At 42.6% G+C, this 13,723-nt stretch overlaps 2 protein-coding genes across 4 annotated transcripts in view; one reads left to right on the forward strand and one right to left on the reverse strand.

The window, feature by feature from the left end:
* Nucleotides 1–890: 890 nt before the first annotated feature.
* Nucleotides 891–8,488, reverse strand: ENPP4 (ectonucleotide pyrophosphatase/phosphodiesterase 4). Of its 3 annotated transcripts, none has more exons than XM_064650738.1 (4): nucleotides 8,335–8,488; nucleotides 5,761–6,619; nucleotides 4,651–4,821; nucleotides 891–2,127 (listed from the first exon to the last, which is right to left on the reverse strand). In XM_064650738.1, the coding sequence occupies exons 2-4, from the start codon at nucleotides 6,575–6,577 to the stop codon at nucleotides 1,763–1,765; spliced, it is 1,353 nt and encodes a 450-aa protein (XP_064506808.1). In that variant the 5' UTR covers nucleotides 6,578–6,619; nucleotides 8,335–8,488; the 3' UTR covers nucleotides 891–1,762. The 3 variants fall into 3 exon arrangements, with proteins under 3 accessions (XP_064506808.1, XP_064506809.1, XP_064506807.1); XM_064650739.1 differs by having other exon boundaries at nucleotides 8,298–8,488; XM_064650737.1 differs by having other exon boundaries at nucleotides 8,350–8,481.
* A 3,382-nt stretch (nucleotides 8,489–11,870) lies between these two features.
* The window catches only part of CLIC5 (chloride intracellular channel 5), an 82,610-nt gene continuing 80,757 nt past the window's right edge, over nucleotides 11,871–13,723 (forward strand). Inside the window, exon 1 of the mRNA XM_064650740.1 lies at nucleotides 11,871–13,658. The gene's annotated coding sequence lies outside the window, so the exon portion shown is untranslated. The remainder of the gene's footprint in view (nucleotides 13,659–13,723) is intronic.

The raw sequence follows: 13,723 nt of genomic DNA on the forward strand, positions 1-13,723 counted from the left end.
CTTGGTGCCTGTAATTAATTAGTTTAAACTTCAGGCAGGATGAGAAAGTGACTCTGTGCTCAGTCCAGCTACTGCTCTAGGATAGCAACAGGTTGAAATCCAGTACCCTGTCAGTAACAGAACAGATTTTTCAAGGGGCCTGAGCCTCTTTCAAGTTCAGATTAATCCAGAGTAAAGCACTAGTAAGTAATAACTAGTAGTTTAAGAAGGAGGGGAAACCAGAACCGGTTAGGTTTTGGTTTGTGTTTTTAATCAGTACAACAGAATACCCAGAGAGGAAGACACAAAGTAGTAAAGCTGCCACACATTTCTAAAACTCCAACGTATTTTTTTCTGTGGACAGTTAGAAGCAGCTCTTCCATCCAAAGTCCCTGCCCCCTCCCTGCTGGATCACTAAAAGGCAGTCTGGGGCCAATACCAAAGTGCATTGAACTGGAGCTTGTGAAAGAGAAACGACATTGCACACTACCATGTACCTCAGTCACATCAAATTATTTTTTAAAACCATCCAACTTGTAGGAAAAGGACTCGGTAACCATAGTTCTCTTTTGGGTTAGCATTAACAATTTAACCTCACATCCTCTCCTCACTGAAAGATAAGGTATCATTTAAGGCTTTCTACATCAAATTTTAACATCAAGTTACAACCTGACTATTAACAAGGAATCAAGAGTTTCAATTAGGAGAACCATTAGCACTGGTCCTCACCAGAAATTTGCATCTATATACATCAAAAGTTACAGAGTATTTATTTTTTTGAGATAAGATCTGTTAACTTTTCTCTTTAAATTTCCAGGGCTTAAAATAAGAGTTTGGAAGACTTGTTTGATGACTGCACATCAAACTGTCAGTTGTTGCTTTTTAGCATGACAGCCTTCAAAAGACAAATATCAGCTGGTGCACAGGGCAGAACCACCTTTATTACAAAAACACCTTCAGCAGAGTTTACACCTGAGAAACTTTCCACAGGATTTATAAGCATTAATTTCACACCTACAGCCCATGAAACTGGGTAATTCAAAGATTTAAACTGACATCCTTGAGATAAGGCAGCAGCGCAACTGGAACTGTGCGGGAACTGTGGATCTAAGTCACCCACAGACACATGCCCAGAAATGTCAGAGCCACCTGTCCAGTGTTGTAACTGCTGAACCACATGGTTTATTGCTCAAAATAGAAGTGATATGCACCAATTCTTTCCTCACCGACTTCCATTTTCTTTCTCAGCAATTTCATGTCATATTGCTGCCTTAGGGTAGAAACAAAAGTCTTGGATCTTCCCTATACCCTCTATCCCCAAATTAAATGGCAAACCTGAACATACTCTGCAAACAAAAATAACTTCTAGCTCTCATAAAAAAGGTCTTCTTTCCAACACAGGTACAAGAACACTAAAATAAGTCAATATTAATTTAAATTTAATACAAAAAAGCAATTATCATTTACAAATATTAAAATTCACTTAGTCTATCCTGGCTAGTCATACTCTGGAATTTCATTCTGAAAGTGCTCAAAGCCTTGAATGAAAAACTAAGCATCTTTATTTTGTTAGCATCTCTTATAGTGAAAAGCCACCAGTCCACTGTTTTGTTCTGAAAATATTTTTACAGGACACTAGTCAGGCAGCACACAAACGAGTCAGCAAGGTCTGGCTGTACAGTATTTTACGCAGATAAAGTGCATCACAGAATGCCATCCAGTGCAAGTTCAAACTGTTTTCCTGAAATCACAGTGTAGCAAGTGAGGCTGGGCTCCCTCTGTGCTATCCAATTAAAGGTTCATCGTCATCACTTTGTAACTGCAGCCGAGCAAAGGGCTGTGGCGGAACGACTCTGTTCTTGGAGATGACTATGATGCAGGTGAAAGTACTCAGGATCACGAACGCCCCAATAACTATCCCAATAGCTTCGGGAAGGTTGATGCACCACTGGTCAGCCAGCAGGCACTTGGTGTTTCCCAAAGTGCCGTTGTGGGGCTGTGGTGTCAGCCCCAGGATGTGGCACATCATGGGGTAGATGTCCACATTGTTGATGGAGCTGTGTGTGTATCCGCGGCGGAAGGCGGGACCGCGCGCAGCCAGGAATGGGTGCATGCTGGGGAGAGCGTTGTCGTAGCCGTGGTCACCCACTGCAGGGAGCAAAAGGTAACAGTTAACACTACAGGGTCTGTCTGCACCTTGTATTCCTCTCCCTCTCTCTCTCCCCCACCCCCAAAAGTATGTATTTCAACCAAAGGCTAATGCTGAACATAACGTGTTGTAGTGGTTTGAACATGTCAGATCAAGTACTGAAGGAACCCAGAGTTCCTTCCCCAAACCCCAGAAGACTCTTCCAATACCAGTCTTCAGCTACGGTTCTCCCTCTCATTATCTCTTTTCCTTTCAGTCCTTAACATTTCCAGCTTTCCCCCTTCCCATTCCTCATGCCAAAGTTGTAAAAGGAGGTTGCCGCTCCACCATGAGTCAGTAGCTGGAAGGGAAATTTTTACTTCTCAGATATTTGGAAAGTCATCTTTCCCTTGCATAGCAGACACTTTAATTACTTCTTAAAAGCCAAGCACCCTTCCCTTGATAGTGTTTGGTTTGAACATATTAAGTACCCTCAAATCCCGTTTATCAGATTAGGTACTTCAGGTGAAGGGACGCACAAAGAGTCAAAACCAAACAGTCAAAGGATCACTGTGCCTCTGACAGGCAAACAACAAAACCTTTGTGGCTACAAAGTCAGCAGTATGTGGACATTTAGTAGGTTTTTAAGATAAAGTATAAAGAGCTAAAAAGCAGCCATAGTCAAATTTCCTAACAACATTTCAGAAAAACCTGTCCAAGATGCCAGAAGTTTCTCACAGCACACTCAGCACAGTATGTGAGTGACTGCATTTGAGTCCATTTCTTAGTAACAATTGATAGTCGCCCTGAGAACTGTCTCCTTGGGTGCTTCATTGAAGTTTCTGATGCAAAATGCCCAGATTCTGGTCACACCACTTAAGTGAACCTCCACTAGTCCTTTTTAATGTTTTCTACCATTCTGTTTGTTACCACAGAGGTATTACTGCACTGCATCTTGTTTAACACAATACTATGTTTCTTGATTTTTTTTTCCCCTCTTTTGCTACTCGATTGCTTTGAGCAGAGCTCTTTCAAGTCCCCTCTCCAATGAGGTTCCCAATCTTTCACTCTGAAGTTGGATTCTGGTATGAGGTATTGGTACACGTGGTACACTTTGTCCATGAAGACAACAAGCCTTAAACAGGCTTTTAGGCTAAAACCTCCCCTGCCTAATTCTGGGAAACCCTGGCTAACAAAATTGATTTGAAAAGGGATTCACTTCAGCTAATACAATGCTGCTCCTTATACATATACAGTTATTAACTATTTTAGGTACATGAAATTGAATCTATCCAGAAACAAGAGACCTCTAATAGAGAACACCTGTGCTACACATTGTCAATTTGAAGATAATTGTAGCAAACCTGTGGGGAAATTTAAATGTAAACACATCTTGTATTAAAATCAGTACTTTTGGACAAATAACGAGAACACCTGAACTTAAATGTGCAAAGGGCAGACAGAAAGAACAGCCAAACTGGATGAAAACTGAAGTTTCCACCACCCAGCACCCTGTCTCTGACAGCAGTCATACAGGGAGTCTGGGGATTATCCAGCAGGGATATCCCTGACACACCAGCCAGCCCCGAGCTGTTGGCTGCTCAGAAACTTCCTGGAAGCTGGTACCCTTGTACTTAATTTCTATTAATGGATTTTTCTTCCAAGAATCTGTCCAATCCCTTTCTGAACACATGTATACGCATATATATATCTGTACACACACACACACAGAGCCTTCATCTACAACAGAATTACAGGCTGAATTATCTCATTATTACAACGATGAAATCTATATGGAATTTCTTCTTTGAGATATACTTTCGTGTGACTGTTGGATTTTTTTCAGTAAATTAGACATGCCCCTTGCCTGCCAAAAAAAACAACCCTGCATGTGGAACACCTAGAAAAATATATACATATACACACACACACACACACATATAGATATATATGTAATTTGACTTTCATCAGGAAGCATTCAGCAGGAAGAAAGTACACAGCTCAGCAGTGCACTGAGAACTAACACCTGTTTTGGGATTTGTCTCTCAAACATGCTATCCAATGCCCCCAACAGGAAGAACTCTGGCTTCTTTGACCATTATTGTTGTGTTCCTATTGTTTTTCATACTTCCTGCCATTCATTTTTGTTTCCTAGTACATGTACTGCAACATTAAATGTTGCGTCTTGCATGCCTCAATTTATGCACCCCTATATATATGTATTTTATATACAATAAAAAGTTAAACCACACTCTAGGGAAAGCTTGAGACAGACTAACCTGCCTAAGATAGTAGCCTGAAGTACAGTTTTACGAGTTAAATTGAACATGACAAAGTGTTTCAGCCAAGAGAATATCCCCATCTCTTAAAACACTCCAGGCTCAGGCTGAGAATGTTCTAGAAGACACTGAGCTGTTCCTAAATGTGCACAGTGCCAGAACTCCACTTGCTAAAGGAGAACCATCCTGCAGCTGGCTGGAATAGAAACAAGTCAGTTTACCAACATAAACCACAGAGAGCACCAAAGAGGAAAACACACTTACACTTGGAAAGTGACTCATTCTGTACAATTGTCCAGCCTTCGTCTGCAACCAGAATTATGGGTTGGATTCTCTTGTTATGACTATAATGAAATCTGTCTGGAATTTCTTCTTTGAGATACGCTTTCATGTGACTGTTGCAATTTTTCAGTAAGTTATACACATCTTCTTTGTCTGCCAAGAAAAGAAACTGCATGTGAAACGCCTGGACATTAACTCCTGGTTATTACAATTATCTGTCATTAAACCTAAGATCCATTATTTCAAAACAATAATATTTTAAAAGACACATAGAAAACGATTTTTTCATGTCCCTCATGAAAGCAACATACGTCAGAGTGGATTTTACTATCTGCTTTCATTTTAAATCAGACACATCACAGCTGCGGCTTTCAACTACATTTCAACTCACCCTTTGGGCTGGCAGGGCAATATTCAAGCAGAGAAATCAAGAGAAAACAATCACCCCTCCTAGTAGTCAATATCTTATCCAATGCAGTAAATATTATTTTTTTTTTATTTTTTTTTTTTTTACTGTATGAATCACTTTGTTCATTAGTCTGGCCACAGCTGTGGAAACTGAGGCCAGCAGAGTCCTGATTTAAGACATGCCTGTTGGGACCTACTCCCAGATATAAAAATTGAATTTACAGCATGAAACCTGAAGTTTCACTCTCAGAAACAGAACTGTGAAAATGATCAAAGTTGGGTTTAGATTTTCACTTTAAAATTTACATATTTTTTTATTCTGACTTAACATGTGGGTTTACTTCATGCTCACCTTGAATTACAACTGCATAGACTAAGTGAACAACAAGAGAGCAGGTGTGCCTATCTAATTTCTCAACCAGATGTAGCAGGATCATCCTTATGATGATAACCCATAGTAATTTGACAAGAAACTCTCACTGGCCCACCGATTACCAAAACAAAGTGATTTCTAAATAAACCAACATCTTTTATCTTATTCATAATGCCCAAGTGCTGCAATACGAACTCCACTGGTTTTGCAAAAGATGTGAACAGTCTACCATAGTGCATACTTTTTAGAGGTAATATAAACAAGATTTAATTCTCAGTGTGTGACTTAAAAAACAGCCAGACAAAACATACTCTGCCTTGGCAGCACGGCAGCAACCGGAGTCTTGTCTATCAGAGTGTAGTTGTTGCGCCCAATGCACTCGTCCAGGACAATCAGCTTCTTTTCAGAGCAGGAGGCCATTCCATGATCACTTGTTATGATGATATTAATAGTGTCCCACAAACCTGATGCCTTCAGTTTACTCATAAGGAAACCAATCCGTTTATCCACTTCTTCCAACACTCTGCGCATGTTCTGAGTGTCGTCTGGGCCGTACTTGTGCCCACTTGCATCCGGTTCTTCCCAGTATAACACAGCAAAAGTGACCACTGGGTTGGAGCTGTTCAGCCACGCAACAACCTTTTCCACTCTCTCCTCAAACTTCACTGAGAAGTTGTACTTCATAAAGAACTGAGGGGTTGTATCATTAATTTTTACATCGCTACCAGGCCACATGGCAGCAGCACTTGCTCCCTTTTCCTGCTGCTGATTTGTTACCCAAATTGGAACTGCCTCATCCCACCAGAAGGGATCTGAATCATTGAACTGGGAAAAACTTTTCTGGGCATCTGCATCATACATGTCATTAGCAACAATGCCATGGCTTTCCTCGTATAAACCCGTTACTATGGTGTAATGGTTTGGGAAAGTTTTGGTGATAAAAGAATTCATGACTTGTTTTACAAGCACACCATCCTCAATGAACTCCTGAAGATGAGGAAGCTTATAGGTTTCCAAGTAATCAGCCCTGAAGCCATCGAAGGACACGAGGAGTAACCTGGAATCACCAGCTGAGCAAGCACAACAGGCAAGTATTCCAGCAAAAAGTAACATTAACATTGAGCTCATTGTTGAGGCTTCAAAGTACCTCCAGCAGGTAATCAGATGCACCTGAAAAATTTAAAAAGGCATGTAACCAAACTACTTGTACTGGAACCAGTTAAACTAGCTATACATTACGTACATCTTCCTTGTAGAGGGTAACTCCAAAATAATCAGTCTAAACAACCACTCAAGTCAACCATGGATTTTCCTACTGACTTCACAGCTTTCTCACACACATAGTTTTTCATATAGTAAAACAAATGAGCAATAAGATTTTTTTTGTTACAGACTAAATGAAATTTAGTTTCATTTAGTTTTGAAGAACTGTTTTCTCTTTTGAGCAGTTTTTCCATTGTTCTGTGTGTCTTATTACAATTCTACATCCCAAGACAGACAATCAGTATTTTAACTCATGTTCAAGCCACATGCTCCTGAACAATTCCAGCCCCACATTTAAGAGTCCTCTGCAGCTCTAAATTCTTATTACATATCCCTGCTCAGACCAGAATTCTGTTTCCTACTGTAATTATAACTTCTCTTTTTCATCCCGCCTTTCCTTTTACAGTTTCCACCATCTCAAGCTGCTGGAAGATTTCTGAGCCTTTCAACATTCCTATTAAGTCAATGCTTATTCTATACACAGAACTGCCAGGATTAACTTCTACTCCTTTCCTTCTAACCTCCTGTACACCTACCATAACAGTATTTAAACCTGGTTTTTATGTATCATATTTTTCTCTCTTAAAAAAATTTAAAAAATCATCAGTAACCTCAGCTGTGAGACAAGTATTTCTCACCAAGGAATTCATTACTATTATGAATGCAAGGTATGATTAGTAAGCTTTTTTTCCCCCTAAACTTATTATGTGTGCCTGGAGCACTGTTCAGGAAGGTCCAGAATGATTCTCTCAGTCTTTAAGAAAGAGGAAGCTCGAGGTTTCAAAAAAACTTCTGCAATGCTGGTAGTGTATTCCTCGAGAAGAGCCCCACTTGCTCCAGAAAGTGTCGTCTTTATCTCATTTGCACAAAGTGGGTGATTAAAGGAGCAGCAGCTGTTTTCCCAGCTTGCAGTAACAGTAACTTTTCCCTTCAAACTCCTTAAAACCGCAATTGTATTATTTTAAAGGTGTAAAGAGCTTTAATGTTAGCTATAGCTTTAGCCGTGAGGGGGGATTTAAAGCACGGGAAATCATTCCTCCTGCCTCCAACAGTTAAAATTTCTTTAAAAGATACAGAAGTTTGAAGAAATGATCGGCAAGACCAGCATTAAGGCACCTCTTAGTACAGAGGACTTGGAGCACGGAGCCCCTTCAAAGAAAAAAATAAAAAGGAGACAAGAAAATAGCAACGAACCAGCGAATCACCCGTTTGATGTTGTCAGGTGCTTTAAAAAGCAGAACCAGAGTTTTACATAGCGCACTAAAACGCAAAAACACAGCGTTCGCTTCGAAATGCACCAAAGCTGCTCAGCACTTGCGTTTCTTATACAAAAACGTCGCGGCTTAACCAAAAATTAACTCTACCCCAGGCAGAACCAGCACCACAACCCAGCTGTGGAACGCCGCCAGCACCAGTGCCACCTGCTCCCGAGGCCCCGCACCTCCCGGCCGCGTTGGGGAGTTGCGCAGCTCGGTCAGGACGGAGCTGTCCCGCCTGCGGAGCGCACACACCCGGCACCGCCGACCCGACGGGCGCTCTGGGACGGCTCCCCCCACACCCGCGACTGCGCTCCGACCGGGCTCACCGCCCCCACAGCCTCCCGACGCGGGACACCCCCGTACCCGCCCGGTCCCCACCGTGACGTCCCACTCCGGCTCCGCTCGAGCCGGATACGCGGAGGCGGCGCCGGAGGTGACTGGGGCGGCTGAGGTCGAGCGGGACGGGGGGAGGTAAGGGGGGGGGGGGTAGGGGGGGGCCGAGCGCCTGCGCACCCGCCGCGCCCGTGGCCCCAACCGCCACTGGCGGCCCTTGGGGGGGGTGCGGGAGCTCGTCAGTGCGCGCGGCCTCCGCCCGCTGCGATTGGCTGCGGACCCGCTGGCGGGAGATCCGATTGGCTCCGGCGCGGTGGGCGGGGCGCGGGGAGGCACGGCGGGTGGGGGAGCGGGAAGTGAGGGACGGGCGCCGAGGGGGGTCACGGCGGGGGGGGGAGAGGGCATGGGAGGCAAGGGGGGATTTCCAGTTTCGCGGAATTAATTCGGTTGGAAAAGGCGTCTGAGATAATCTAGTCCAACTATTGACTGGTCAGCACCTTGTCAACTACACCATGGCACTAAGTGCAACGTCCAGTCTTCCCATAAACACCTCCAGTGATAGTGATTCCACCACCTCCCTGGGCAGCCCGTTCCAATGCTTGACGACCGTTTTTGTGAAGAAAATTTTTCCTAATATCCAATCTAAACCTCCCTTGGAAAAACTTGAGGCTCTTTCCTCTTGTCCTGTTGCTTGTTACTCGGGAAAAGAGACTGACTCGCACCTGGCTACATCCTCCTTTCAGGGAGTTGAGAACGAGAAGGTCCCCCTGAGCCCCCTCAGCTCCCTCAGCTGTTCCTCACATTTGTGCTCCAGTCCCTTCCCCAGCTCCATTGCCCTTGTGTGGACATGCTCCAGGACCTCAATGTCCTTCCTGAATTGAGGGGCCCAGAACTGAACACAGCACTCGAGGTGCATCACCAGTGCCAAGGGGGACAATCACTTCCCTAGTCCTGCTGGTTACACTATTCCTGCTGGTTACACTATTCCTGATACAGCCCAGGATGACAGGAGTGGAGCTGAGGGGAGCAGGGCTATGGAATGCAGCTGTCACAAGCTGGGAGATGTGATGGGTTGCAGGGGAGCTCGAGGTTTTATGAGGGGCATGTTGTACGGGCTGGGGTGAGGGTCACTGGGGGTACAGGGTGTTTCCTGGCTGCCCCATGGCTGAAGGACACTGTGGGGCGAGGCGAGGAGGTGATGGGACGTGGCCCTGGGAGTTTCCGTGTTTTCCCAGCACGCCTATAACCTGCCTCCTGCCTCCTTTCCACGTGTTGCAGCAGCCCCAGGCTGTCACCTTTGTGAGGCAGTGGTGATTGTCAGCGTGTCTTCTCCATGACTCTGTCTCCCTTTTGGTCACACAGCTCTGAAAGTTGCCTCTTCATATTCTTACACGCATATGACCTTTTTGTGGCCTCTTGTGAAAAAACTGGTTTACCCTAAAACTCAGAATTCAGGCAGGAAATGGTGAATGTGTTGTTGAATGTACTCTGAGTGCCACCGCAGCTTCTGGAAAAGCAGTGTGTGGTTACAATGGGTTGAGGTCTCTTTTGGTTCCTAGTGTAAGTTTGCTTCATAAATTAAGGCAAATAATTTACATTCCCATAGTTTTCCTTTTTATTATGAGGACAGATTAGTAATTCTGCAAAACCTGTTAAGTTACTGGTGCTGAGTAACAATGAGATCAGCTCTATGTAAAACATCCTTTAATAGCACAGAGCACAGTCATGATTGACTGAAATAGATCTGAATTTCATTCTGTTTATCCTGCTGACATGTTTATTCTGAATACCATATAGACTTCAGCTTGTTTCTCTCTAATGGCTTTCACATATGTATGAGTTAAGCAGGTTGTGCTACCTGCCTGTTCCAGCTGTGAAGTGACTCTAAAGATGTGGTACAATAGGCTGAATAAAGTGACATGCCTCTGATTCACCTTGATTTATGGAATGTAGGAGTTGTGGCAAAGCACAAGAGTGTGAAAGAAGGAAAAAAACAACTCCAGGTGAGCAAGATAAGACTTCTTACAGCTATTCACGTGTTATGTGTCAGGTTCAAGTCAAGGTCTTTGGGTTTTTTTTCCCTTTTTGTTACATTAATTCAGCTTTCTGCATATGCATGTGACAGTTGATCATGTGGAGGAGAGATGTGTTCTTTATGAATTACTTTGTTGTATTGCCTTAAAGATATTTATTACACAGAGTGAACTAGAGCTCAAGGGAATTCATAACAAGTGCAATCTTTTAGCCAATTCCATCAAGTTACGATTGAGTTCTTGTTCATGCACAGATTCAGACAAATTTTAAGCATCAAGGCTCTTTTGCCAACCTAGCTTGGCAACATACTCAGCTATTCAGTCCAGAAGGCGTGAGTAATCTCTTGTTTACACCTGCTCAGATGCTTTGAAACCTATTTGCAGAATTCACATATTCATGAGCCCAGCCTAATGTGATGTGTCCAATTTGACACATCATGCAGGCAGCACAACATACCAACTCTGGACTCTGAACTGGGCTAGCCAGTATGTATCTAATCATGTATTTAATACAACTCTTGGTTCCACTTACAGTGTTTGCCTACAAGAAATGGGTGAGTTATGTGTATACTTATATTAAAAGAAGTAAAACTGGGAACTACAAAGATGTTTGCCTTTCATCACCTTGATCTCTTTCTATATTGTATAGAATTGCCTGCAGGTCTAAGCACTAGACCATCCTAAATGCTGCCAGAAGCTGTACAGATTTTTTGCTGGAGTATAATTGAGCATATGCAGCTCAAAAACCATTGCATGCATTTGTTTGTGTCAGTGGAACTTAGTAAATGCCAGGAAGTAAAGCGTAGGCAAACTCAAAATATTCTCTGTGTTTGGTAGGTTTAATAACGCATTTCATTTCTAGATGGAAAACTACACCCTCCTGTTGGCAGTGTTGTGAAGGGGAAGCAACTCCAAATTTATTTGAATGAATTAAAATTGGGTTTAAATTTGGATTAATTTAATTGGGATTGTCAGCCTGGAAAAGAAAAGGCTTCATGGTGACCTAGTTGCAGCCTTCAAGTACCTGAAGGGAGCCTACAAGAAAGGTGGAAAGACACTACTTACAAAAGCATGTAGCAACAGGACAAGGGAGAATGGCTTCAAACTGAGAGTAGGTTTAGATTAGGAATTATGAAAAAATTCTTTACTGTGAGATTGGTGAGGCACTGGCACAGGTTGCCCAGAGGAGCTGTGGCTGCCCCATCCCTGGAAGTGTTCAAGGCCAGGTGGGATGGGGCTCTGAGCAACCTGGTCTAGTGGAAGGTGTTCCTGCCATGGCAGGGGGGTTGGAACAGGATGATCTTTAAGGTCTCTTTCAACCCAAACCATTCTGTGAATCTGTGATGCTATGAAAACTTGATGTTGCATGTAAATAGTTCAGATACTTGTCTTAAGTGGTTTCTTAAGAAAAAGCAGGGCATTTTCACTACTTAACATCGAACAAGGAATATTTCCTGTATTTCCAATTTTGTTCTCAACTTTATCCATGTGACAGAAATCTCTGTGACCATTTTTGCTCGGTGGTTTTGTATTCTGTCGTTTAGCATGTTTTGATGCATCTTTATATAATTGAGATAAAAAAAAAATAGAGGTTTAATGAGACCATAAAAGGGCTGGGTGACTTATAGCTGTTAAACTTTATTAGACAGTAAGCTTTTAGTGCCCGTTTAATCCAAAGCATTGCTTGTGTATGGAGGCTATAAACCAAACAGGGCTCTTAACCTTGCCATTTCTCAAACTGTGAGGAAGGAGATCCCTAGGGCTGCATGACAGGCTGATACAGGGGACTCTGGTACCTCTGCCTTCTTTATTTTGGTTACCAGAGCCTCCACTGCTAACAGGCTTGAAGCTGGGTTGCTGGGCTTTTCAAGGGTTGGTTTCAGAGATAAACAAGGGTGTTGAAATGATGCCAGATTTTAAAGGTGAACAAAAATGTTTTGCTTGGAGCAGTTGGGCAAATAAAAAGTATTGTGTAGGCTCTCAGGTATTCTAATGGAGTTTCCAACCATGGGGTTGGAGACCAAACCAAGTAAAGTTTTATAAAAGGAACTGGAAAACCACAAATAAAGGGCTGTGAAACATCCAGGTTGGGAATAATTGTTTAGGCTCTGCAGCAGGTACAGCAGGTTTTCAAATGTCTGTTGGCAATGACTCCTGGTATTTTTAACAACCAAAAGCTGTCGATAACATGAGATTTGTGTGTCCTGTGCAAAGTAGTTTCCTACTGTTTGTCTAGTGGAGAAGTGTCTATCTTACAGAGTCAAATTCACAGATGTGTTTGCTTTAAATGTGTCTTTTATGCAGTCAGCAGCAAAGGAAAATCTGGGTGAAGGTGAATCACCATTACTACAGTGGGGTCCTGGATTCGTGAACCAGCCCCTCAAGCAGAATCCAGGTCACTGTTAGCTGAGCCATAAATGGATTTCTGGAGTCCTGCTCCAAGGATGGGCTGACTCCTGTGTGAAACGGTGTCATGACCAACATCTACCAAACCACTTTCTTCTGAAACTGTGTGTTTTGTTTTCCTTGCTACATCACAAATAGAATACAAATAAAGGTATAAAATGTGGGATAAAGGTATTATTCTCATGCTGTTTAGTGCAACATTTTCAGTGAATAAAGCATTACTGTTGATGAACTGTGGAGAGATGAGGTGGTGCTAACAAAACAAGTAAAAGCTGAGGCTGGACATGATGCAAGAAAGTTTGTTTGCAGTTGATTTCATCCAAGTATTGAGTGCAGCCCGGAGTGAAAACAAAGTGGTGTGATTTTATTGCAAGCCCCTTGTAGTAAATCTGTAAACCATGACCAGTCTGCCTCCCAGAGCCAACAGTGTAGTTTCAGTAATGTTCTTGAACTACATGTTGCAAAGCTTTGGCAATTTTTGAGCTTTACAAAGAAAAAAAGTTGGGTTTTTTTGTAAAACCATCCTGAATGGCCAGGAATATTCATGATTTTTGCATTGAGTGCCCTTATGTGAAATTGAAGGCCCGATCCTATGGGATGACAAGATCCCTCAGTTTCTGAGGGACAGTAAAATTTGTTATGAAGGTTATGAAGAAAGATTTACAGGCTCTTTGCTTAAAGTGTGCAAGTATCTTCATGGAAGATGAATAAAACTGAGGGACTCTTTTAACTAAAGCACTAAAATCATAGCAACTGGAAATGATCTGAGAAATTCCAATAGAAATGTTGCTATTTCTAAACAGGGCTGTGAACTACTGAAGCTACTTGTGTCACTGATGGATGAGTTGAAGTTTCCAGTATTGTGGAATCTCTAGAAGACATTCAAGTTATTTGCTTTAATAAAGGTCTACCCAGGTAAAAGGCTTAAGAATCTGTATTAAATAAAATGTGGCTTTTTACCTCAAATTATTAATCTCTGA

Source organism: Pseudopipra pipra, chromosome 3 (genome assembly GCF_036250125.1).
Source record: "Pseudopipra pipra isolate bDixPip1 chromosome 3, bDixPip1.hap1, whole genome shotgun sequence".
Taxonomy (NCBI): Eukaryota; Metazoa; Chordata; class Aves; order Passeriformes; family Pipridae; genus Pseudopipra; species Pseudopipra pipra.

What these genes read in the sequence shown, in the direction of transcription:
- ENPP4 (XM_064650738.1), bottom strand. Translation starts at nt 6,577, where the DNA reads ATGAGCTCAATGTTAATGTTACTTTTTGCTGGAATACTTGCCTGTTGT. An exon ending in TGCCGTGCTGCCAAGGCAGA is followed by an intron (nt 4,822 to 5,760) that starts GTATGTTTTGTC and finishes TTTTCTTGGCAG; the next exon opens with ACAAAGAAGATGTGTATAAC. An exon ending in GAATGAGTCACTTTCCAAGT is followed by an intron (nt 2,128 to 4,650) that starts GTAAGTGTGTTT and finishes TGCTCCCTGCAG; the next exon opens with TGGGTGACCACGGCTACGAC.